Consider the following 26,129-nt stretch of genomic DNA (forward strand, 5'->3'; position numbering starts at 1 on the left):
GCATCAACCTCCTATCCTCCATGGTACAGTTAGTTCATGCTGGCAAGTAGGAGATGCCTTTTCTGCTGTCTTTGGTCAGGATCTCTGTACATCCTGACAGACATGTACATCTGTTTTTTGATATTGAGATAGGGTATGTTCCTGCCACTTGAAGCATCCACCCATTTCCTAAACTATCATCCCACAAACATTTGCATGACCTATGGATGCATGACTTACTCCACCTATTGGAAACTCTTCACAAACTCCACTTCATCAGATTTCCAGCCCAGGAGATTTAAGGGAAATTTCAAGGAGATCATATGTTGAGTCTTGAATTTCATAAGTATAAGAACTGTATTTGCCTGAAATGAACCCTTTATAGAGAATGTTTTCAAGCATTTTGCAATAGGAATACTATTAAAATGTTAAATGTGGTTTATTATTAATTGTGCTATCTAGTACAGATGGTTTCAGAGTATATTTACTACCATAGTAACTGCATTATAAAGAGAAGATTCTGTACTTCATGAAAAAAATATGAAATGAAGAAAATTGTAAATTTAGAAGAACAGTAAAATTACCAAACGTATATTTACTTATCACTCTCTATACTTTTCTTAATGAGCAGAAGCAATCAGAGGAAAAAAACCCCACTGACTTACCAAAAATTACTCTCTCTAGGTTGGATGTTATTGCATGAATGATACTGTCCTACATGCCATGAACAATCTATTAATTTAGGTCTTCTTGAAAGTGAGCATCTATTACTCCTCATCAGCATTTTCCAGCTTAGGCAGGAAAGAAGAACACCTTGTTTCTGGTTCTGCTAGTAAATTTTCAACAGTAGAAAAAGAACTCTAATTAGATCCATGAGTACTGTATTTGGGCAATATTGTAGGAATGCAATTCAAAGCTGTGCCTGAGTCCTGGAGGGTAAGAAATCATAGCTGTAATCTGCTTATACTTTGGGAACTGGAGAGCCCCGAGTCCATAGCGCCACTGAGGCACCAGGGCTTCCCCATCACAGCAAAATGAGCTGTGTGAGTCCACCCTTGTCCATACCCCTTCCTCACCCGGGGCTTCCAGGAGAACCTCCAAGGACAATGTCTCCCATTGCCTGTGACAGGGCAGTTCATTAGTGAAGGCTTTTAGTGTTTTCACCCATGAGAAGAAATTACATACAGCCTTTGTTAGCTGTACATCTAAGAAGAATTCACAGAGGTATAAACCTTTGCAGAACTGGCAGAGAGTGTAAGAGCTAGCAGGCTCAACTATAGGAAACATTTACTATAAACCTAAGAGCTGACCAGAGGTAGTTCATGAAGAGCTGTCTAGAAGGAAGCAACAAAACAGCAGGCCCCTAAACAAGTATAACAGCTCAATCCACTATTTTGTAACTATAGCTAAAGATGTCTTAAAATAAACTGTATTGCTATGGCACTGAATTTTCTTAGGAGTGAAATACCATATCTACGTGCATGTTTTCCTTTTTTAGTATTTGCTTTAATCTGTTTCAAGCTTCTTTCTTTTTGGTCCCAGTTTGGCAGCTCCCAGATGACAGCATAAATATGCATTTATCTTTAAAATTCAGTTAAAAATTCAAACCATACTGCTTTAAAGTATGTAATCTGGTATGTGAGAATAGCTTTTCAAGCTTCACAGGTATTTTCTTTAGCAGGAAAAATAAAATCCACAAGGACATGTCCTGTTGTGGAACATTTGACAGCTTGCATTGGTAGTGAAGGGAGAGAGACAGGAAAGATGATCTGGAAGCTGGTACTGAAAATTATATATAATTTGAGTTACTCTAATTTTCGTAAAACCAAACTTAACTCTTTTTTGTCCAACTAACCTTCACACAGTGTTTACTTTAACCATATGAAAACCCGAATATTATATGAATGCATAGGCTTTTCATGAAAAACTTAAGTAAAAAACAGCAGGGCCTTAGCAAAACATGTAGTGCAACTGAACAGAACACCTTTTTAAATATGTGTGAAATAAAATATTAGTAACATAACTGGCATTTAGTCACTTGATTATCTAAAGCATGGCAGGTAAGACTTAGAGAAATATCTATTATTCTTTGGGGAAAAGAATAATATTTTCAGTTAAAAGCAATGTATTTTGACACTTGTCAGTAGAATGCCATGATTTCAGGATTTTTGTAATGGTGCAAGTCAACACTTTGTGCTGATTTCTCTTCCAGCAGCTGGCAAACTAACAATCCTCTTGAAACACTGAATGCAACAAATGGTAGACAGAGTTTTCAAGGAAATATTTGACAAAAATTGTGGCCAAACTGGTGAAAGTTTCCACAAGAATTCCCCATGGAAATACATGGTGCAATTTGAGAAAAAACACTCTTGCCAGAAAAGCTGCGGGTAGTTCAGATTTACAATGACTGCATCTATGGGCTTGTTCAAACTTCAACTAGCTGTTACTCTCCTGCTTAATACATGATCTGTATCTCCTTTTAGGATCGGTGGAGCTGTGCCCACAGTCTTCTCCTATTTTTCGGAAGTGCTTGCTCGAGAGAAACGAGGCGAACACCTGAGTTGGCTCTGTATGTTTTGGATGATTGGCGGCATCTACGCTTCTGCAATGGCTTGGGCAATAATTCCTCATTACGGTAAGAAAAACACCTCCTTGTGATTTGTTGCTCTTCTACTATGAGAGTAAAGCTCCTGGAGTATAATTCAAAGAGGAGACTTCATGTCTGTTCTCACAATACTGACCCCGCTGTTATGAAGAAAATTGTTTACTTTTGGTAGAACTAATGAGACTAAGTTGTACCCCAAATAACAAAAATAAAAATATTCAAAGGTGCAAAAATTAGCCAATGTCAATGTTTAGTCAGATGCTTTAAATTACTGAAAACCTGGACACATGAAAATATGTTGTTGTTGAATCTGGAGAAAATAGGTGATGTGGATATTTGCATCAGAGAAAAAAAAGTAAATTGCCGGATGTCAAATTTATGCTCGCTTTGTTTGTTAGATACAGAGATAAAATGTCAATTGTACATTCTTGAGAAAGAAGAGTAAGCACTATCTTAATGTTTGCAATGTTAGTTCTGAGCATAAAGCTGTGCTGAACGTTTTGTTCTTAGTAGATCTTTTTAGTGGTGTAGAAACAGAGAAATTGAACAGAGTGCATTTAAATGCTGTAGAGGTGAATGAGGGCAGATGAGATGGAAATGTTGCAATGGCTGTAGTTATACACACATGCAATATAAGCTACTTTGTGAAAGTGCTCTTTACTGCCCTGACATGGTTAAACATTATGTGGAGGTACAGATTCGATTCTTCGTCTCTTGGGCTTGCCTTTTAGAAGAGCTAAGTGCTCACGGGTCTCCAGGGTTGCTGAGACTGCTCAGGGGTTCTTAAAAATCAGCCTCTGCAAGCACTTCTCCCTGGCACTCCTCAAGACAAGTAAAGCAGCATTGTGAGTTAGCTGGCATCCACAGCAGCTTGCTTTGGCCAAGCAATGAGGTTTATCACAGTTGTACTGTGGAAAAGAGGACAACTTCATAAGGTTTGCCCAAAGTGATTGGAACATTTACCAAGTGGTAATGTCCAGAAATAAATTATCATCATGCAGACTAATCAAATATCTAGACTATTGCATTAAAATTAATTTTAAAGGTCAGTACACACAACCTGAATCTATGTCTTCAACCTTGCCTTTTGGCTTTGAATTGCTGGAATTAAAGAGAGGAATTTTTGCTGACAAGACACAATGTGGATAATTTCTTTTTCCAATTAGTAAATTGCTCTGGATGTGAAGTAATTTTTGCTTTCCTACAGATTTTTATTTTCTTTATCTTTCAGTGGAAAATGCAAACATTATGACAGACTGATTTACATAGGTTGTCTAATTTCATTGTAGATTTTATAAATAACTTCAATAACCTTTACTGAGGTGCTTTTAAAATGTCACTTGGTAGTATATCTCAATGAATAATAACATACTTCCTTATAAAGCAATGGCACTAGAGGGAAATTTTTTTTTCTTTCTCTAGCATTGGAAGAATATCAGCAACAAAAAGCCATGCTGCACTGATTTTTTTGTGTGTGTGTCCTTCCACAAAAATACTTATGACATCACTTAAGACAAAAGAATGTAGAAACCAATTCTAGAAAACAGTATTCTTCAGTGTTAGCCATAAAAATCACTCTCCTTGCAGTGTACTTAGGAAAGTTGTAGTAGCCAAAAGAAGGGCTAAAAAGCAAGCTATAAACAACAGAAATAATCCTTTCTCACAGGAAAAGAAGTGGGTTTACACATCATTTTGGCAAAATTAAACAGAATCTATTTGTGGATTTTGATGAGGTCTTAAAATCGACTTCACTTTAAATCAGACTTCTTTGTTACATTGTGAAATTTAAAACCTGTGTCTCCGCTCCTAGCACAAACATGGAATCACCCCAGCTCAGGACCAGGGGCAAACCGCTTCATTGTGGTGATGCTGTGCCAAGCTCCCAGGCGTTGCTGGGGGCTCCTGGGACAAACCCTGCTCTGGCACTTGGGAGAGCGTGGTCACGCGTTGCTGTACCCTCCTGCAAACACTACAGGTCATGCGAATACCAGAGCAGATCTCTGCACCATGTGTATCAGGAGCATTCATGAGGAGGCTCTTGTAGTGGTATTTTCTCTTTTACCATTTCTACATGGTGTCCATGGAATTATTTTGCCAGAATTAAGCAAAGATACAGATTTTTCTCCAAATCACATCCAGTCCTTCTCATCATTCACATTTCCACTAACCATGGAGAAAAACATAATTATAAACAAAGCAGTCCATCAACTTCTAAGCCTCATTTATACAGTGCATAGGGATTTCTGAGCTGTCTGCTTCTCACATGAGGAGTAAACAGAGATGATTTTTCCCAGCTGAATTCAGAAGTTACTCAATGGTAGTGAATGAAGTTGCATCTGTTGAAAAACCATAAACTGTCATTGAGTGTAGTGGAATTGTTCTTAAATAAATAGAAAAATACCAGGCCAACAGAGTAGAATAATTCCATAGATTTTTTTTTTCTCCATCTTTTACAAATTTATTCCTTTCATTTGTACTGCTTCTTATATAAGGCACTTTAAAAAGTCCTAGATTCCCAGCCAGTATGCATTATCTAGCCCAAGGGAGCCAGTGGAGCTACCTATACAAGTTTACCAGCTGAACATTTAACTCTATCTTTCTGTGAGAAAACAAAAATTACATTCTCTATATGTAATAGTTTATCTCTGTTTCTGTTCAAGCAGCATAGGAGTGTCTGAAACCTGAGTAACATTCTGAAACACAAAATAAAGGGAAGCTAACAGTTGCCTTGGCATCAGCCTATTGTTAAGAGAGGAATCATCATGATGTAGTGGTGCAGTGACCACATATGGAAAGGCTAATATAATCTGGAAGACAAGCATCTCTGTCTCAGGGCTTCTTGAATTCCATAGCTGTTGACTAAAAATTGAAAATGGATGTAGAATTATTCAGGGTCTCCAAAAGAGGAGTTCAGGTCATGGAGAAGCTATTATAAGAAACATCTGCAGAGAAATGCTTCTAATTGCTGCCAATTAACAAAGTCCCAGATTAGGCTGCTACAAAGAAATTGCTTTATGCACTACTTAGATCAGGCTGGATAGGAAGGATAATTACCATTTTATAAATAATTTTGCAAGTGCAACTTTAAATTTAGCGTCATGTTTCAAGGTAGATAAGTTCAAAAACTGCCAAATGCATCAATTGTGTATTATAATATTCTTTAAAAGGTTCATTTTTCAAATAATGACAAATCCTAAGGGTGAGAATTTACTTATCAGTTTAAAATCCATTAATATATTTTAATCCAGTGATATATTACGATTTTGTTACACCAAGTTTATGCGTTAGTCTTGCAAAAAGAATGATGCAAGTCGTTCTAGCCATTTTATCTTTTTAATAAAAATAAAAGTAATTTAAAAAGTTATAAAATTATCAGTTCTACAAAAAAAACCATATAGCCTGCCATACATATGTATTATCTTAAAAATCGGTACAATTTTTATTGTACCATGTCTTCAAACTAAAAATCAGAGGAAACTGGATAAGGATTTCAGTGTATTTAAGCTATTGGTTTTGGTATTCTATGTAGTTTTATGTTTTGCATATATAGTGTATACAAGCCTTTTCTGGCCTCATAAACTACAGAAAAACCTTTAGAAATTTGAAATATTCCCTAGAGTGTTTTGCTTAGTGACAACCAAATATTGATTTGTAAATCTTATTCCTGAACAAGAAGGAGACTACATAGCCAAAAATAAATTAAAGTGCAAGGCAGAGAACAGGATGCTGCAGGTATCCAGGCTGCTACAGCATAAGCTGCATTTGAAATCTGAAGCCTTCCCCACACTCTAACCCCACAATTCTGGAATTTACCAGGGGAGAGTAGTTTCTGTAGTATTTTCTGTTGTCATGTTTTCTCTGTTCTTGTGTCATCCACTTGGAGATAAAAAAGGTAAGCAGACCTTCAAAATTGCGATAATATCCCCTTTTGTATGAAATCATTGTGAACCATACTGTAGTAAAATAGGCGAGAAGGTAAGCAGACCTGCATGCAGCAGCTGTGCAGACGAAGAGATGGAGAGCTACTGCCTCACTGTGCAACTCACAGCATGTACAGCACCCATCAGTGCTAATGGAGGAGTTAATCAATCTCTCAGCCTGTAAGAAACTAAACTGAGATGGACTAGAACTGTTCAGTGGCAATGACTTTAAACTACCTTATTCTATCTTTTATTTTGTTGGTCTAAAGGATTTCTCAGTGGCACATGGCAGCAGCATTATTGGGATACAAAATCTTATGCCTATGCTATATATCATCAGTGGGGTTATAGGGCACAGGAGTACTTGATTAGCAATAAAAGCAGAAGGATCTTAGGAGACATCCATCTTCCAGCACTTCTGATGAACAGAACTGGATCCTTCTGAGCGGTGGCAGCTGCAAGTGTGGATGTGCAGAGATTTCAGTCTAGCCTGCTGGTCTCTTCCCATTATGAGGAGACAGGAGTTTATTGCATTAGCAAAGCAGAGTCAAAAGGTTGCACTCTTCTGTGATGATGCTTATTCCAAGATTAATGCCATGAAACAATTGTTCCCCAGTACATAAACGTTACATAGTATACGTTTTAGACAATATAAGGGAAAAGTGGAGCTTTTTCTGTTTGTTTTTATTTATAAGGTTAACAAATGGCTTTCTTACTAAGATGAAGGAGTAGAAGCCAGATTTTTTGCTAGCAGCTTGTATAGGCTACTTTTTTTTCAACAATAACCCATGAACTTGGGTATCTCAAAGTCTAGGTCAGGATTATACCTGGATAAGTATAGAAAATTCTTGACTACTTTGAAAAATTAAGGTCTTAACCTCTATATCACTTTTCTGTAAAAACCCCCACTATTAATTACTTTGTTGAGATTGCACAGATTAATATCTGTAAAGTGTCTTTAGACACAATTTGCTCAAATGTATAAGCTTCAAAGTGTCAAAGTTGATAGTGATGCTGTAAATAAATGGCTGTTACTTTTACAGATATCATCGCATTTCAAATATTTCTTGTAGTGCTTCTAAATTCTGAAATGTGTATTAGAGGCAGGTCTGAGCATCAGAGAAAGAGCTTAATTTCACTCATGGCTATTCTATCAGCTGGTCCCAGCATTTTCTCGGCAACGAGGTGCCCAGCAGCTTATAAATGTATTATAAATCATGATTACATCTTAGGGAAAGGATCACCAAGTTCCTTCTTCCACCTTTCCTTTGCTGTAGTCCCCAGACAGGAATTTGACTATCTCTGATGCAGTGCACCCATCCAGTCAAAAGACTGGGATGCGCTTACATGATTTATAATAAAAAAGAGCCACACTTGACTGATTTCATATTGCTGCATCACCACGGTGACTGTGCCCAAAACAACCAGGGAAAGAAACCATACTCAGTAGTCATATCTACAGAGATGATTTACTGCAGTTCCTTGTACATCAGCATGTGATTAATGTGAGTTGGAAATAGGAAAAACAGATACGTGATGGCTGTTTGGTTTCCTTGTTTGAAGCTGGAACATGCTGAAATAGGATCCCATCAATGATTTAGACATGCAAGAGGTGCATCAGTGATGTCTTCTTTAATCTTGCAGAAGGCAAATAAGAGAAAAACATGATTAGGTGCAAAGGGAAAAGGAATAAACTGCTTACTGACAATAAGACAAAAGGTGACAAGCTGAAATTTCTGTAAAGGGGAGGTAGCATAGATAATGAAAAAGACTTTCTAATGTTGTGTTAGTTAAGCATCTGAATAAAGCTGCTATGGAAGTAGTGAAATCTCAGTCACTGTCTTTAAGAACATATTTTGAGAGTATTTTAGGGGCCATTGTAGATTCTGATTTGGAACAAGTGGATGCACTGGTCCCACCCACTCCTGTTCTCGGGCTACTATTAAACAGATACTGTTGCTCCAGACAGTGCTGGGTTAGGCTAGAAAAGAGTAAATGAAGAAAACAAAGACAAAAGGAAGAGAGAACTTCAGAAATTAGAAGGAAAAAAAAAAACAAAACCAAAACCAAACAAAACCAAAACCAAAACCCCAAAACAACAAAACAAAGAGAAAAGGAGCAGCTTTGGACCTTCCCAGCACATGTAGGAAAATGCCTATCAACTTATGCGAGCTGGTAGCTCCATAAGGAAGACAGAATGTTTCTCTGCTGAATAACCCTTCACTGGTAGAAAGAGAAATGAAAATTTGATCCTTCTCTAATCTCGAAAACGCTGGACTCTCAATTTAAAAACCTAATATTTTTCTTATTTTTCTCAAACCTTTCCCTAATAGTCTGCCTTTTCATGGTGGTTCAGAACAAATCCAAGCTGTGGCAGCAGCTGTTTTAGAAAAAGCTGAGCCCAAGGCTCCATTTTCTATTACACAGTAGCTTCTGTTCTTTGCAGAAGATCTCTGAATTTTATTAGTCGTCCAGAACAAAGAGAGATGCCAAAGAAGATGGCCTGGGGAAGAACTGCATGTGTCTTTTCTCAATTGTAAAAAGCCCATTAATGCACTAATAAATCTGTAGAATTTTAAATCAATATATTTCTTTTTTTTTTTTTTGATGATATGTTTGATCAAAATTTTAAAACCAAGAGCAGATCTTCAATTTTGCCTTCTCCATACTATCACATTTCTGATACATCTTCTGTCTTCAGAATCCATGGATAACTTAACCAGTGCAAAATACTGTTGGAGATTTAAAAAGAGAAGTTGGAGTTTTGTTAAGGTTGAATCTGCATTTGCTATGAGACTGTGTCACGCTGAACAAATGAAATAGATCATACATAAAGGCATCTACTACATAATGCAACATCTGTTGATCTGTTTTGCATTCCACTAAGAGGCAAAATGATGCCCAATATGCTTTGCTTGCCCCCATACTTAGTGCACTTCCATTAATCTGGTATTCTGCAGGCTGAAGCTATATCTATACTTTTTACATCCAAGTTAATTAAAGTGGGTACGAAGCAATTTTAATGTTAACTTATCAACTCCTATTGATCATTAATTGTTCTTCATTTGAAATAATCCTATGAAATTAGATTATACTGAATGTATATACTTAAAAAAAAAAATCTTTATTTTTAGGAACAACAAGAATGACAGAACACAGCAGAATTTTGAGCAGCTGCTTATACAAATCCAGCTAGGAAAGCAAAACAAATAACTTTGTTTATCAGTTTGCTATTTTCTGTGCCCTAATGCAGGGTTTGATATGGTCATTTAAATGTTTGTATTTGCAAGTATTAGAAGCTTAAGTAGCTTTTAGCACATCTACTTAATGAGCACTAAAGATGCTCATTAGTGAGCTTCAAATATAGCCTTCTCCTGGGCTCTTTAGTTTGACTGTGAAAGAGAAAATTTGTTTGTTGAGAGATTCAGTAAAAAAACTAGCAAATTGTTTTGTGAGCAGAGAAGTTATGAGGCCCAGTTTCCTAGGGGTTTCTGTCAACGTCCCTGTGATCTTAGCTAACCCCTTTCTCTCCTCTCTTCCCCTATATCGCTTGCAAGGCACCATGGCAGTACTTCAAATTTCCCCTCGCTTTTTCCAGATCCCTTTCTGCTGTAGTCTCTATGGTTGCCCTTTCTTGTCTCCAGCACCGTGCAATAAGAAACAGCCAGCTCCCCTTACCCTCACCATGCTCCCTGCTGCATTACAGCCCTGCTCTGGTCTAGCTGCTGTCAGGGAGGAGGCAACACGTTTTGGCCTCTGACCGGTGCCAGAGCCGGTGCATGGTGTGGCCACGGCACGGCCCCAGCCCCTGTGCTGGCCGCAGCATCCCTGAGGGACCACTGACTGGTTCTCCTGCCTTTTCCTCTGTCCTCTGATGGGGTCTCTCCCCTCTGTCCCCTGGACAGTGCATTTCACAACGCTCTGAGGAATGTGGTTATCTTTGAGACTATTTCTTCCTGTCAGATTTGACTGAAGTAGGTCAATGGCTTTAAACGATACTGGTGGAGGAACTGACAGACAGATGAACAGACTGATGCCATAAACATCACTGTCTAATGCCATAAACATAATTTTCCACAGAAACCATAGTAATAGTCAATCATTCTTATGGCAATGAAACAATGGCAACTCCTCAGCCTTAGTTTTAATGAAAACTCAGTTTCACACAATGAATTGGCCTTCAGTATAAATTAAGAAAAATTACATCCAAGTTAATGAAGCTGCCTGAGAAGTCTGGCCAGTGGACATCACAAATGTCTGCAGTGTCAGGTGTAACCCTTGCTTTTCAGTTCCAGACACAAATAAGATGCTAATCTGATGAGATTTCTTCTTTCTTTAAACTTTCAATGTTAAAAGACAAAAAACTTTTGTTTTGTTATTGGTCTATAGGAGAAGAAAAATTCAGGTGGTTTGTACAGATGGACAAAAGAAGACGTCACTAGTCTTACTCTATGATTATTCAGATGCATAAATATATTGATTTTCTCTGGAACACAGTATGACAGTAGAAATTTGTCAACCCTACTTCCATATTGTTTGTCTGGCTTACAAAACTGTCTGCTCTGAAGAAGTTAGTGATTGTCCTTTTAGTAACTATTTCTTTTCACTTCAATAATATATTATGTCTATGCATTGGATAAACAACTGGAATATCATTTTTCAATTTGCAGTGCAGTTGCCTTTAAAAAAAAATCAATAATCAATTGCAGAATGGCATTGCATTTCTTTTTCAGGAAGTTTCTAATTTTCCTCAAAGAAAAATATTAAATATTACTTTTGAAAATCATGCCTACTTCAGTGAAAGTAATTCCATCAAGGTATATTCAATTATTCATCTGCATCTATTTGAATACAGCATCTGACTGTATTCTTTCTGCTCATGTTTATAGTGGAGGGACCTGTACAACTCCACAGGGAAAAACCCGATCTATCTCCCCTATAGTGTTTGAGTGCTTAATATTCCCAAGATGGCTGTATTTTTACACTTTCCAAAGATGCCAGCAGAAAACAGTATAACATGAGCAAAGAGAAACAACAAGATTTGGCAGTGAGGGCTCTGGGCTGAGGTTTCAGTCCCTGGTCTCCTCAGCTTTGATGCTGGCTGAGGTGAGGAGATGCTGTTTTCTACCACTCTCTTTTCCTTTCTTGCTGTTTGAGCCTGTATTATCCTGTTTCCTATTTGTTTTGTGGCATTGAAAGTTTTGTCCCGTCCCATCCCTGTTGTTCCCCCTCCCCCTCCCCCCCAGTTTTTTCCTGAAGGTAGCATTGCCATATAATAAAAAAGTGAGGAATCAAGGTAAGGCTTTCAGATTGTTTTATTTTCCCACAGAAACCTCATGTATTTCAATATAAGCATCTGATTCCTTCATGATATCTGGGTACTCTAGACTCTAAGGAAGTCACGAAGCTTTATAAAAGGAAAAATATAATATAATGCTCTGTTTATTTAATAAATGGTATTTTCCTTGTTCCCTTTGATAATTATATTTCAAACACTGTGACTGCCTCTCCGTGGGCAAATCCTGCTTCCCCCTCTGCCACCCTTTGGATAGCTATGATGATAGATTATAACTAAGGATCATTAGTACTTGAATTGTGAGTGCAAATAATACTTGTGTTGGAAGTGTTTGACCAAAGTTTGAATTCAAGACTTCTGACTCATGGTTTACAGTATGCACAGAAAAGGTCCACATATTCAACTGACCAGGTTTGTTTAATTGGCTGCTGTTAGAATAGAAGGTAATTCTTAGAATGCACTTCTGGTCTAATTATTAGATCACACAAAGTGCCTGTTTGGTCTATCTGTCTCTCTCTCTTAGTGACAGGTTATTGCTCCTTTTTGTTTAAAATAAATAAATAAAAAATATAATAAGAGGTAAATTAAATAGCAAAAAATGAAATTATACTTAAATCAACATAGCAAAGAAATGCTCATTAAAAAGAGATTTTTCTTGTAACAACTTTTAAACAAATAAAATATAATAAAGTTAAATTTTGAAAGTATTTCTTGAATTGCATAGATGTTTTGTAGTTACACTGCAGCAGCATGTGAAAGGTAAAACACAGATCACTGGTAAAACATGCATCCTCTCTGTATTCTTCAAAAAATGTTCTAGCATTTCAATGATTGTTTTGTTTGTAACTTAGGCTAGATAAGAAGGCCCAGTTTTCATAAACTGCAGTGTTTTATCATGCCTTTTTCTGATTGTCTTTTTTGATTAATTGCTTCTCTTTTCTTCTTCACTCTGAGCCCATCATTTAAATATCCTTAGTCCCGATGCACATAAATCACTGGAAGTCCCAGATCAGGACAGGAACATTTACATTTTCAATTAGGTTCCACATTTAACAGCTGCTGTTTGTAGTGTCTACAGCAACTTGTCACACCAAATATAACACAATTTTTGAGCTCAGAGGTATGGGCAGGCTGAGGAGGGCACCACACAAAAATATGTAGATATCGTATCTGTGTTTTGCATATTGGTAGGACAACAATATCATCAGATTTTGTTGCAGACAAGTGTTTTCTTTCAGACTTGGTTCATAATGAGTATTGCAAAGAGCTTTTGGCAATTTTACATTGTCTACTTATAAAAGTGGATTTTGTCTGCTGTTGATGATTTACTCTTATTGTACTCTTTAGCACTGTCCAAACAGATGTTTCAAACTTCATACCCAAACCATTTTTCAATTCTTAACTAGGTGTAGTAAAATAAAGTAGTGGATACCACTAAGAACACATAGGAGACTACAGGTAGAAAGCTTAACAAAAAATCAAAACTAAGGTCATACAAACAACATTTGAAGCACATTTTAGTGACATTAGATTGCACAGTTACAATGTCGACACTGGCCATGATATTTTTAAGCTCTGACAGCATCTTTTAACATGTGCTCGCCCCCACTTTTTTTTATATTAGTTGCATCTGCTTGATCTGTCATCTCTGGAAAGCACAACATGGCCTTTTCTTCTTAGACTGATGAGCCTGTAAGTTATGGCCAGCAGATTTTACCTCTTTGTTTTGCAGATTGTGAAGTGCCTTCACTGAACAGCTGCACAGAGCCAGACCCAAGTGAGGACTTTGCAAAACTGCATGAGTACATAAATCTCTGGGGCCGCTGACTCAGTCAGCCAAACAGTCAGATCAATTATGTGCCACAGTGCTTGTAATGAGATTTTCAATGGTATCAGCTAAATATTAACCCTTGGTGGCCTATTCTGTGTTGGGTTTTTTAATATGTGAGTAATTAGAAGATTGTCTTTCCAGTTCTTCAGTCTCCATTCAACTTTGGAGTATAATGTAAATTCAGTGTAATTAGTGAATAGATCTTACTCATATTGGAAAAATACATTTTAATTTTTATGCTCACTTTTTATCTGGTTGATAAACTAAGAAAATTCCTAGACCATTCTTTGATTAAATTTTCTTTTCAGATGCTGCCAGCTACTGCTGTGGTTTTCAGTAGCGGGGATTTCATAAAATGCTTCTAGGCTATACACCTATAAAAATAATTAAGACAAATAAATCTTTCATCCATAGGCCTTACTTAGCCATGTAGGACTCTACACACCAATTTGAAAAAGTTTAATGGTCATTAAATTCAGGAAGGTCGCAAACCACTGACCTGTTGCATCCCAGCACTACTTCTGATTTTTTTCTGACTCCATAGTCTTACTAAGGGCATTGGGAAGATTTTAAGTGTATGTATAAAAGAATCTTACATTCAAGAATTTACAGCAAGCGTTGGTTTCCACAGGACCAAGGAGGATGCCATGAGTCCTAATATGTCTACTTACAAGTAGATGTAGATCTATATCAGATCGTTAACTGAAAGCGTAAAATATTCTGAATCCAGAATAGATGCAGAAATGTGACAAAAGCAGCCATTTATAGGGAATCATAGAATCATAGAATCATAGAATGATTTGGGTTGGAAGGGAGCTTAAAGATTGCCTAGTTCCAACCCCCCTGCCATGGGCAGGGACACCCTCCACTAGACCACGTTGCCCACAGCCTCATCCAACCTGGCCTTGAACACTTCCAGGGATGGGGCATCCACAACCTCTCTGGGCAACCTGTTCCAGTGTCTCACCACCCTCACAGGGAAGAATTTCTTTCTAACATTTAATCTAAATCGACCCTCCTTCAGCTTAAACCCATTACCCCTTGTCCTGTCACTACACTCCCTGATAAACAGTCCCTCACCATCTTTCCTGTAGGCCCCCTTCAGGTACTGGAAGGCTGCTATAAGGTCTCCCTGGAGCCTTCTCTTCTCCAGGCTGAACAACCCCAACTCTCTCAGCCTGTCCTCATAGGAGAGGTGCTCCAGCCCTCTGATCAACTTTGTGGCCCTCCTCTGGACTTGCCCCAACAGCTCCATGTCTCTCCTGTACTGGGGCCCCCAGAGCTGGACACAGTACTCCAGGTGGGGTCTCACAAGAGCGGAGTAAAGGGGCAGAATCACCTCCCTCGACCTGCTGGTCACACCTCTTTTGATGCAGCCCAGGACACGGTTGTCTTTCTGGGCTGCAAGCGCACACTGCCAGCTCATGTTGAGCTTCTCATCAATCAATACCCCTAAGTCCTTCTCCTCAGGGCTGCTTTCAATCCATTCCTCGCCCAGCCTGTAGTTGTGCTTGGGATTGCACCAACCCACGTGCAGGACCTTGCACTTGGCTTTGTTGAACTTCATGTGGTTCACACGGTCCCACCTCTCCAGCCTCTCAAGGTCCCTCTGGATGGCATCCCTTCCCTCCAGCGTGTCGACCACACCACACAGCTTGGTGTCGTCGGCAAACTTGCTGAGGGTGCACTCGATCCCACTGTCCCTGTTGCCGACAAAGATGTTAAACAGTGCTGGTCCCAGTACTGACCCCTGAGGAACACCACTCGTCACCGTTCTCCACTTGGACATTGAGCCGTTGACCACAACTCTTTGAGTGCGACCATCCAGCCAATTCCTTATCCACTGAGTGGTCCATCCATCAAATCCATGCCTCTCCAATTTAGACACAAGGATGTTGTGCAGGACAGTGTCAAATGCCTTGCACAAGTCCAGATAAATGGCATCAGTTGCCCTCCCCTTATCCACAGAGGCTGTAACCCCATCACAGAAGGCCACCAAGTTTGTCAGGCACAATTTGCCCTTAGTGAAGCCATGTTGGCTGTCACCAATCACCTCTTTATTTTCCATGTGCTGGAGCATACTCTCCAGAAGGATCTGCTCCATGATCTTGCCAGGCATGGAGGTGAGACTGACCAGCCTGTAGTTCCCTGGGTCTTCCTTTTTTCCCTTCTTAAAAATGGGGGGTTTGTTTCCCCTTTTCTAGCCAGACTGCCAGGACTTCTCAAATATGATGGCGAGTGGCCTGGCCACTTCATCTGCCAGTTCCCTCAAGACCCACAGATGCAACTCATCAGGTCCCATAGACTTGTGCACCTTCAGGTTCCTTAGATATTCTTGAACCTGATCTTTTTCTACAGTGGGTTGTTCTTCATTCTCCCAGTCCCTGCCTTTGCCTTCTGTGACCTGGGCAGTGTGGCTCAAGCACTTACCAGTGAAGACTGAGGCAAAGAAGTCATTGAGTACCTCAGCCTTCTCCATATCCTGGGTTACCAGGTCACCTGTTTTATTCCAGAGGGGACCCACGTTTTCCCTCATCCTCCTTTTCTCACTAACACACCTATAGAAGCTTTTCTTGTTGTCCTTGACATCCCTGGCCAGACTAATTTCTATCAGGGCTTTGGCTTTCCTAACCTGATCCCTGGCTGCTCAGACAGTTTCTCTGTATTCCTCCCAGGCTACCTGCCCTTGCTTTCACCCTCTGTAGGCTTCCTTTTATTGTTTGACTTTGCCCAGGAGCTCCTTGTTCATCCATGTGGGCCTCTTGGTGGTTTTGCTTAACTTCCTCTTTGTTGGGATGCACCGCTCCTGAGCTTGGAGGAGGTGACCCTTGAATATTAGCCAGATGTCTTGGGCCCCTCATTTGTGGTCACTGCAGCCAAGGCTGCCCTTGAGCTTGATGTCCCCTACCAGGTGCTCCTTGTTGGTGAGAATAAGGTTCAGCATGGCACCTCTCCTCATGGGCTCTTCTATCACTCGGGGGATCAAGTTGTCATCAACACATTCCAGGAACTTCCTGGATTGTTTGTGCTCTGCTGCATTGTCTCTCCAACAGATGTTGGGGTGGTTGAAGTCCCCCATGAGGACCAGGGCTTGTGAGCATGAGGCTGCTCCTACCTGCCTATAGAGGCCTTCATCTGCTTGGTCCCCCTGGTCAGGTGGCCTGTAGCAGACGCCCGCTATGATGTCCCCTGCCCCAGTGCTCCCTTTAATCCTGACCCATAGGCTCTTGGTCAGCTCCTCCTCCATCCCCAGGTGGAGCTCCATGCACTCCAGCTGGTCATTGACGTAGAGGGCGATGCCCCCTCCTCATCTGCCCTGCCTGTCCTTCCTAAAGAGCCTGTATTCTTCCATCCCAACACTCCAGTCATAGGAGCTATCCCACCACGTCTCTGTAATGCCAATAAGGTCATAGCCTTGCAGGCGCACACACATCTCCAGCTCCTCTTGTTTATTCCCCACGCTCCGCGCGTTCACGTAGAGGCATTTCAGTTGTGCCCCCAATGAGGCTGGCTTATTGGCTGGGGTGGCTGGGATTCTTTTGATGTATCTTCCCAGTATTACCCCGTTGGTTCCTGTTGCATCCGGAGCCCCCGGCTCGTCTCCTCTAGGCTTCGAGCGTGCTGTAGTGTGTCCAGCACGACTCTGAGCAGTAGGCTGAGGGCCCTCACCAGCACCCCATCCCTCCAACCTGGGCACGTCATCCCACAACGCGTCACTGGCAAGCCTGATGTTATCCCCCTCCCCCTTCAAGCCTAGTTTAAAGCTCTGTCAATGAGCCCCACTAGTTTCTGGGCAAAGATCCTCTTCCCCCTTTGGGAGAGATGAATCCCATCAGGGTTCATCAGGCCTGGTGCCATGTAGGCCGTCCCATTGTCAAAGAACCCAGAGTTGTGGCACTGGCACCAGCCACGGAGCCATGCATTTATGGACTGTGTCTGCTCGTTCCTCCCAACATTGCTGCCCTCAACTGGAAGGAGGGAGGAGAATATTACCTGCACTCCCGAATCCTTCAGTGACTGTCCCAAGAGCCTGAAGTCCCTTTTGATCGCTTTCGTGGTATGTGTCTCTGCTTCATCCCCACCCACATGGAGGAGCAGCAGTGGGTAATAGTCAGAGGGGCGTACCAGGCTGGGGAGTTTCCTAGCGATGTCCTTGACATGGGCCCCGGGGAGGCAGCAGACTTCTCTGAGAGGAGGGTCTGCCCTGCATATCGGGCCCTCTGTACCCTTCAGATGGGAGTCCCCTACAACTATAACCTTCCTTTTCTTCTTCATGGGGGTGATCATGACCCAAGGCATGGGCCTTTGTGGTCTAGGTGCTACCTCTGGTGTAGCTTGACTGTCATCCACATCCTCGCTCGAGTGGCCTTCCACAGCCAGAGCCTTGTACCTGTTGCACAGGGGTACATGGGAAGGTGAGGTGGGTGAGGAGAAGGTTCGCCTGCCACTCCCCTCTTTGAGGCTGCTGCTTTCTGCCTGGCAAGGGGAGCGTACAGGGTCCCCTTCACTTTGGCTTTGGTCTGTTAGCTGTCCCTGTTTCTGTCTCAGGGAGGGCAGAGCTTGGCTCCACCAGTCTATCTCTCTCTCAGCCTCTCTGATGCTCCTTAACCTCTCCACTTCCTCACGGAGTTCTGCCACCAGGCTGAGCAGATCATTATCTGGTCACACCTCACGCAGCCAATCTCACTACTGCCTTCCACAAATTAAACATTTGAGCTTTTGATTACGAATCACAGCTCTTTTCAAGTTTTGCATCTGAACCCTGGACAAAATTTGGCCTGTGTCCATCTACATTAATTTCTAGTAGTCTTGGGCAGTTATCTCTGTGTAAGGGTCATCAGTGCACATAAGGGAAGTGCATATAAGGGAAGTGTAGAACATTCTAGCCTGGAAAATGCATATTTGGTTACTTAATTTAAATCATAATCTGGCGTTTCTTATTTTAAATTTCAGAAATACACAATTAACATATTTTAAAAGAGTTTTTGCACTCATTTGTATTTTAGAAAGTATGAGGTAGAGAGGAAGAATGCTATTTTGAGGATGCAAAAGTAGAATGTTTTAGAAATACTGATTTAAGATTTAAGCAGAAAATTACAGGTTTCTCCCGGAAAATTTTCAAAATCTATGCTCTTTATCCAGGGACTGTAATGAGTGAGGATATACCTACTTCCCAAGGAGTATAATGATATTTGCATTCAGAGTGAAGCCATGTAGAAGTTAATCAGGTTTGATTCCTGGTAATAAGTGTCTGAAGTATGGCAAAATGACTCAGGATAGAGATGAAACTCTGAATGGTTACCAAAGTCAAGGTATTGCCATTCTGTGTTGAAGTGCTTTGGGATTTGGTAGGTTTCCAGCCCTATAGGGTAGCTGTATTGCATTTGTATTCAGAATTGCTAAGGTGCAAAATTGTATCCTGCCTGGTGGTGGCCAGGTGGAGACATTTACATCAGCATGACATCCTAGCAAAATGCTTTTCTATTATTTCTCCGTGGTTTGAGAATGGAAAATTCTAAGTGGTCAAAGCTAGAGCACTGCTGAGTTGTCTCCAATCCTCAAATCTGCAAAGGCACTGTTTACAAGGGCATGGAGCGACAGGACAAGGGGTAATGGGTTTAAGCCAAACGAAGGTAGATTTAGATTAGATGTTAGGGAAGTATTCTTCATTATGAGGGTGGTGAGGCACTGGAACAGGTTGCCCAGAGAAGCTGTGGATGCCCCCTCCCTGGAAGTGTTCAAGGCCAGGTTGGATGGGGCTTTTGGGCAACCTGGTCTAGTGGAGGGTGTCCCTGCCCATGGCAGGGGGGTTGGAATTAGGTGATACTAGAGGTCCCTTCCAACCCTAACCATTCGATGATTCTATGCTTCTCAGCAGTTACACCCTTTGTTCCTCTCCTGTAAGTGGAATGCTTTTCTCTTAGCCCTTATTTTCATGCAGTATCATACCAGTGGGTGCAATGAATAGTTTAAATCGATGTATCAATCTAGGAAAGGCTCAAAAAGCTGTGTGTGATGATCCCACATCAGCTGACCACCTCCCCATGGCCAAGCAGGTATTGGAGAACAACCCTAATTCTCTTATGAATGAGGTGCAGGTTATATCAAAAAAAACATGTAGAGAGTTTGTAAAAATCTGATGTTTATCATTTCCCTCACCTCTTATGGGGTGATGGCTCTGCATTTCATGTCAATGTCTGTCTTTATGGATTTGGACAGTACAGTCTTCTCCCAATCTCTGTATATTTTGGCTCTGATTTTTCTCTTATTTTCATGCCTCCTCAGTGTTACTGAGATCTTCCAGCACTGAGTTAAGACTTAACCTGTGTAAGTATTACTGTTCCTGTTTTATAGTTAGGAGTGCAGCATATAAATATACAGAAAAGCACAAAAAACCACTGCAGGTTGCTAATAACTGGCCATGTAATTGGATGATGTTAAGGAGAGTGGTGGCTTGGAGACTAACTAAAGTGAATAAACAAACATGTACAACTCAGTGTAAGATAAATAACTTAAGAGGGAGAGGAATCTTCATTTCCTGTCAGCTGGTTTGCTGTCAGGTGACTCTTAACAGCTGCCATTCAAGCCAGAACGTTTCCTGCAAAGTGCACTTACCCAAGAACTTTTTTCTTTTTTTAACATGTTTTTGTATATACTGGTAATCATTAGAATTTATTTGTTTTGGCGCTGCTTTACATGAGTAAAAAGGTAATTTGTCCTGCTCCGTGAAGCGTACAGGAATCCTCCTGCTATCATAACCTTTCTCAGTCACACAGCAAGTGCAGAAGAGGCAAAACCAATTCCGAAAATGCTTCTCGTGAAAGCTCTTCTAGCCTTTTGCCACTGTTTGTTTTAACTATTCAATCTTTGGAATAGTCCACTGAAGGGGAGAATCTGGCACAATTATGCAGAAAATTTATAATGGTCAATTTAGTTTGCAAGTCCTTTATCTCTGGTTCTGTATAGCTTCTCTTCTGCCTTGTAAGACTTCATAAAATGTGAACTGTTAGTGAGCGATTTTGCCTTTTCATGTCTCTGTTTTATTTAGTTTGCCCAGTATCTTTCCCAGTAAAGAAAATTGAAGTGCAAGAATAGCTTCCTTTGTTGAAGTCAAGATGCAGACATGCCATTCCTGTTAGGCCCAGTACTAACAACAGCCTACTTCGAGTCGCTACATGTATTCATGTTTGTTTAGCTGGGAAGGCAAGTGAGATCCTAATTTCCTAACCATAAACAGACCACTAATTAAACATCCTTTGCCACCTCTAGCATCTGCCAAGATTAAACAGAAGACATGACCAGGCTGTTGGGTACCTGCAGTTCTCTTATTAAGAACTGCTGCTTTAATTCTTTTATATGATTACATCTGTTCATCTCTTCTGCCATTTTAAAGATTAACTTCTTGCCTGTATTGGCTACTCTGAGTCATAGCGTCTTTATACAGCCATACTTTAGAGCCATATGAAAGTCAGGTTTCAGTCAGACCATTGCAATCCATGCATACAATGACTTACAAGCTTCCCTAGTCTATTTTTCCCCCCAGCATTGCTACGTATTCTGATTTTAAACTATTTTTTATGGTTTTTTGATCAGACCTATAGGCCTTCACTAAGAAACAAGCTTATAGGCTCTATATTCTGCATGGAGTACATGTTAGGTTAAGTGAAAGGCTGACATATCATTACTAAATGTCAAATTTTGGGCACGTATCATACCATATCATTGTCTGAAGTATGGGGGTATACAAATTTCCTCCTCAATGAAAAATAAAACTGGGCAGCACTACAGGTACAGGTATTAGAAACATTTAAAAAGTGGATTATTAATGTCACTGTTCAGAGGTACTACAGCTGGAGACCTCACCCAGACTACAGTGCCATGCACTGGATAGAGGTGTTGTGTCTGATGGTATTAGAGAAAAAAATATTTTCTATGTGAGGTCAGCTCTGCTTGCAGCTGTCCTAGGGCTTGTCTGAATGGCAGATAATGTTACCAGAGTGATTGGTGACCTGATAGGTCTTCAGATGAAGATCAATGCCAGCACAGGGAAATGATGAGTGTCAGTTGTTGACAACCCACTCCTCTGCAGGAGAAGAAATGTGTCTTGTTCCTTTTAAACACAGTTTTAAGTGTCAACAGACCAAGTCTGAGTTTAATGTATTTGTAAAATATATCTGTTTAACACTATTACTTTCTTCTTTCACTGAACTGTTGATCCTCATGGCACCCAGGGATGAATAGCATCAGCTAGAGAGCCAGATAGATGCAGATGAGAGTTAAAGTATCTTCTACAGGTACTTTTTTAAAGGTACCTCCTTCATGGCCTGCCACACTTCAGCTATTTTATTTCCAGATTCCTTCTGCAGAAATTACCAGCAGCTGCCCTGCTGAGCCAGTGGGTTTATAGAGTATCTAACTATCTATATAGGCTAAAAATATCACTGCCTTTCCCATGTGATATTGATAGTCTAATCACAGGAAAGACAAGTGATCTACTTTGTGTTACTGGAATTTCACATTAATACAATTACAGAATAATTCTGAAAACCTTATTTCAACATTTGTTGGAAACGATATATTTCACTCATTCTTGTAAAAAGGCTCAAGCTTCCTCAGCTGTATAACTTCCCTGAACGACTTTTTTGTTTTGTTTTAGCGATGTTTTACCATTATTCTAATCTGTATCACTAAAATAAATGGCTCAAATCCTAGATGTTACTCACAGTTAAAATTTGTAATGCCAAGGCAGACTAAATATAAATGCAATAATAATGTATAACAGTGCTGCCAGCTGCAAAATATTTACAATTCTCCTTATAACTTCGATTAGCTTAGATTTGGGAAATACTCAACAAAACAACAACATTTAACAGTAGAAGTCTTTCTGCAGAAATTTTGTAAACTTATTATTTGTATTAAGTGTGGTGGCAGTGCCACCGGGTGGCAATTTATAGCAATCACACATCTTAGTTACTGGAAATTTTTGAAACTTAAAACATTAAAAATTGAGGCTAGAAAGCTGAGTTCTGACCAAAGGTTGTGTGGAAAACAGAAATTTTAAAAGTTATAAAATAATAGAATAATCTATCAAGTCTACGAATTCCTATAAATTCCTTGCCTATCTTTCACCTTCACCCCTAAGTTTACGGATATTCTTAAATCTATTGCCTCCTTTGATCTATCAAAAGACATAATTTTGTGCAAACTTGGCTTTTGACAATTTCTGACACTGCCATGAGTCTCATTCTGCTGATTCCTACTGAATGACTAACAAAAATTGTTGTCAAGAATAGTTAGTGTTTAGCTAACCATGCCATAAAATGGCATGCCTGTATTCAGTTAGGATTTCTTTGCCCACATTAGTCTCTTAGAAAGGTGTTTCACAGTTTTATTCCTCTGGTATTTAGAAACCTTCCCTTTGCCAGTCAGTATTTATACAGAGCCTGTAGGCATCCGTATTTTTCATTGCCCACATTGAACTTTAGTGTAACTTACAGATTTGTAGAGAGCTATCATGTTCCCGTTCAGCCCTCATTTTGGAAAGTTAAGCAAGTCATCTTTATTTTTCTGCTCTCCAGTGACCTAGCCACTCTAAAAGATGATTCTTGTCTTTGAAGATACCCACTGTTTATCTGGTGATATACATTTATAAAATTCAGCATATGGACAGGTTTACCTCTATATTTATTTAGAAAGTCTGTGACAGAAATGATATTTTCTTTCCTTGACCAAGAACTTATTTATAATATCCTTTTAATTTAGTAATATTATGGAGCAGATGAAATGCTCTGTTGGGAGGGAATATTCCATTGACATTTAATTGGTGATTAGATATAAATTAGCATCTTGTACATTTTGGTTTTGCTTTGCTGCATGCTGGTGTGTTTCCGTAATCAGTAATTGCCACGTCTGTGATTCACTTGGCTTTTTCCAGCAGTCAGTAAAGTGGGAGGGTGGTATTCAGCACGAAGGTTGCTGCAGCAGCTTCACATTCAGTCACTGCAGATTTTATGTTGTTCTACAGCACATCATTCCCAAGATGCATTTGGGCCAAGTATTTTGCAATTCATACAACATTGGGACTTGCCACCATTTTCAAGATTAATGACTCTCGAATACGGCATAGCCAGTGAGCAAGGGTGAGGTTTAGCTCTAGGTTGCTGTGCAGTCCTCTGAATGCAACCATGTAGAACTGTTCTGTCTTTGCTATTGTGTCATAAATCAGGGAAGGGAGAAGCAAATTGAGCTACAGCCAAGAACGCACTTCCATTTAGTTTCAAGACTTACATACAATAGGAATGAAAGCCACTTTGTGAGCTAAATTCAGAGCTACTCTAATGGTTCCATTTTCCGGATTAGCTCATGACCAAGGAAAATGGGATGTGTTAAATGTAAGAATAAATCTAAACTTGCTCTGCATTTAAACTAGATGTTTGTTTTGCTGATCTAGTGCTTGTGCTGGAATGGACAGGAGAGCAGCCTTAAGAAAGCTGTGTTGCAGCTGGCTTTTTCTTCTACCAATTGCTTCTTATAATCCTGACATTCACTACTATGATTAATTCAGCAGATATGTTAAATCACAAAATAAAGTGCAGCAGCTAATAAAATACATAGAGAAAAAAATGGAATAAGAGCAATAAAAACCACAATGAACATTTCACTTTACATGCCCCTCAGATATTTTGAGGAGTAAAAAAGATGTTTCCTAGGTTGTCAGGAATGACAGCAGGATGAATGGTGCACTCATTGCTTTTAATTAAGTGTAGTAGAGTTCACTTACATTAACAAATGACACCTTAACATAAATTATCACTACCATTTTCCAGGACTGGCTACAGAGCACAAGATGTTGCCGTTGTTTTATAACAGGTATAAAGCCAGGTTGATTTCATTTACCACAAAGTGCCCTTCATGCAGCTCAGTCTCATAAAACAAAAACCAGAGTGGCGAAAGGCAGATTGTCTAAACACACCAGTGGCTCTGTGTATTTCTGGGACAGTTTCTAATGACAACACAAACTACGTTGACCGCGCTGTTCTGCAAGTTGAAAACCCCCATCCTGTGCTGCCTTCTGTATCAGGTGATTTTGTACTAAGGTTTAAAATATATAATGAAGAACATGATTCTAATGATTATAATAGAACGTGTACACAATACCCAAAATACAGGTATGGTTTCTAATTGCCTCATTAACTCACTGAAACTTTTCTTTCTTTATTTCCTTCCCTTCCCAAATTAGATGTAAAGTATGCCCATATTCTTTAAGAATTGAAATTCCTTAAGATCAAAAGTTGACATGTTCAAAAAATCTGTAGAAAATAAATTTTAGTACACTTTAACATAATTTTTGTTTGTATTTTTTGATCTTAAATTTTCATTCCAAGTTCTATTTTGGAATAAAATTTAACATTAAATTTTAAACAGCCTTTTTTTGTTGGAGGGAACTTTGGAGGGGGGAGGTATGTTCCTCTGGAGCCTTACTTAAAAAAAGGTAACATGGCATTCCAAGTTCATTGCCAACTCTGTCATTGATTTTTACCTCTGTCTTCCTGGGGTAAAGATGGCAGGGCTAAAAAAGGCTGTAGAGCAAGCTGATATCATTTTGGAAACAAAGATGGTTTGTAGGAGACCAGAAAAAAAGGTTCCCAAGTCCGCAGATCAGAATGCTTCACTGAACTGTTGATAAAGGGCAAAAATAAATCATGGGTTGCCTGCATTTTTCATATGGTAACATGTAAGTACTTTAATATGAGAAGGAATTTTTTTTTTCCCAAGAAGGTATTTATGACCCACAGCATGAGATCTTTAAATTCCAAAATACACTATACATTTAACAGATAAATACCTCCTTTGAAGAACTATTTAATAGGCCATTTGGTACAATGTTGTACCAGTTGTTTACCGACATCCAGACAGATTTAATTAACCATATCTTTTGTCTAGAAAAATCAGTTAGCAAAGGAATATATCAGATTAATCTGGCGTCAGCTCTTTTATTAGCCAAGATTCCATTTTCTTCCAGTAACCTCTTCTGTCCTTTATCATTATTTTTATCTTCCATTCATCTTTTAATAAGTTATCCTCAAATATTTTACTTGAAAATTTCTGCTGTATTGAAGCCAGACTAAAAGGCCAGGTAGTTACCCATATAATATTTTTCTCTTTCTTAAGAGAAATTATTGGGTTTCTTACAATTCTAGCATTTTAATAGCCCAGTCATAATATACCAAACAATCAGATATTTTATTAAAAAGCTGAACTACCAGCCTGCAGTTTCACGTGTAGGTTTTCCAGTATTTCCTTTTGTGTTCTTCTTGGTATATTTTAACAATGGCTTCTACAGCATGTTATTAGACAGCACTCAGATCAATTTTTCAGATGAGGAGAGTTGTTTTCCTGTTGTTCTTTTTTCTTAATATCTTTCTATAATCATAAATTCTGTCTCTCCTTCAGTGTTAAGATTGGTCATCTCAGATAAAAGTTTAAACGCTGAGTATT

At 39.6% G+C, this 26,129-nt stretch overlaps 1 protein-coding gene across 3 annotated transcripts in view; it reads left to right on the plus strand.

Annotated features, from left to right (window-relative positions):
- The window catches only part of SV2C (synaptic vesicle glycoprotein 2C), a 118,692-nt gene that overhangs the window by 59,195 nt on the left and 33,368 nt on the right, over nucleotides 1–26,129 (plus strand). For all 3 annotated transcript variants that reach the window (XM_075741185.1, XM_075741186.1, XM_075741184.1), the window contains one exon: nucleotides 2,463–2,614. In XM_075741185.1, coding sequence (XP_075597300.1) covers nucleotides 2,463–2,614 — 152 coding nt within the window. The remainder of the gene's footprint in view (nucleotides 1–2,462; nucleotides 2,615–26,129) is intronic.

This window comes from Balearica regulorum, chromosome Z, assembly GCF_011004875.1.
Source record: "Balearica regulorum gibbericeps isolate bBalReg1 chromosome Z, bBalReg1.pri, whole genome shotgun sequence".
Lineage (NCBI taxonomy): Eukaryota > Metazoa > Chordata > Aves > Gruiformes > Gruidae > Balearica > Balearica regulorum.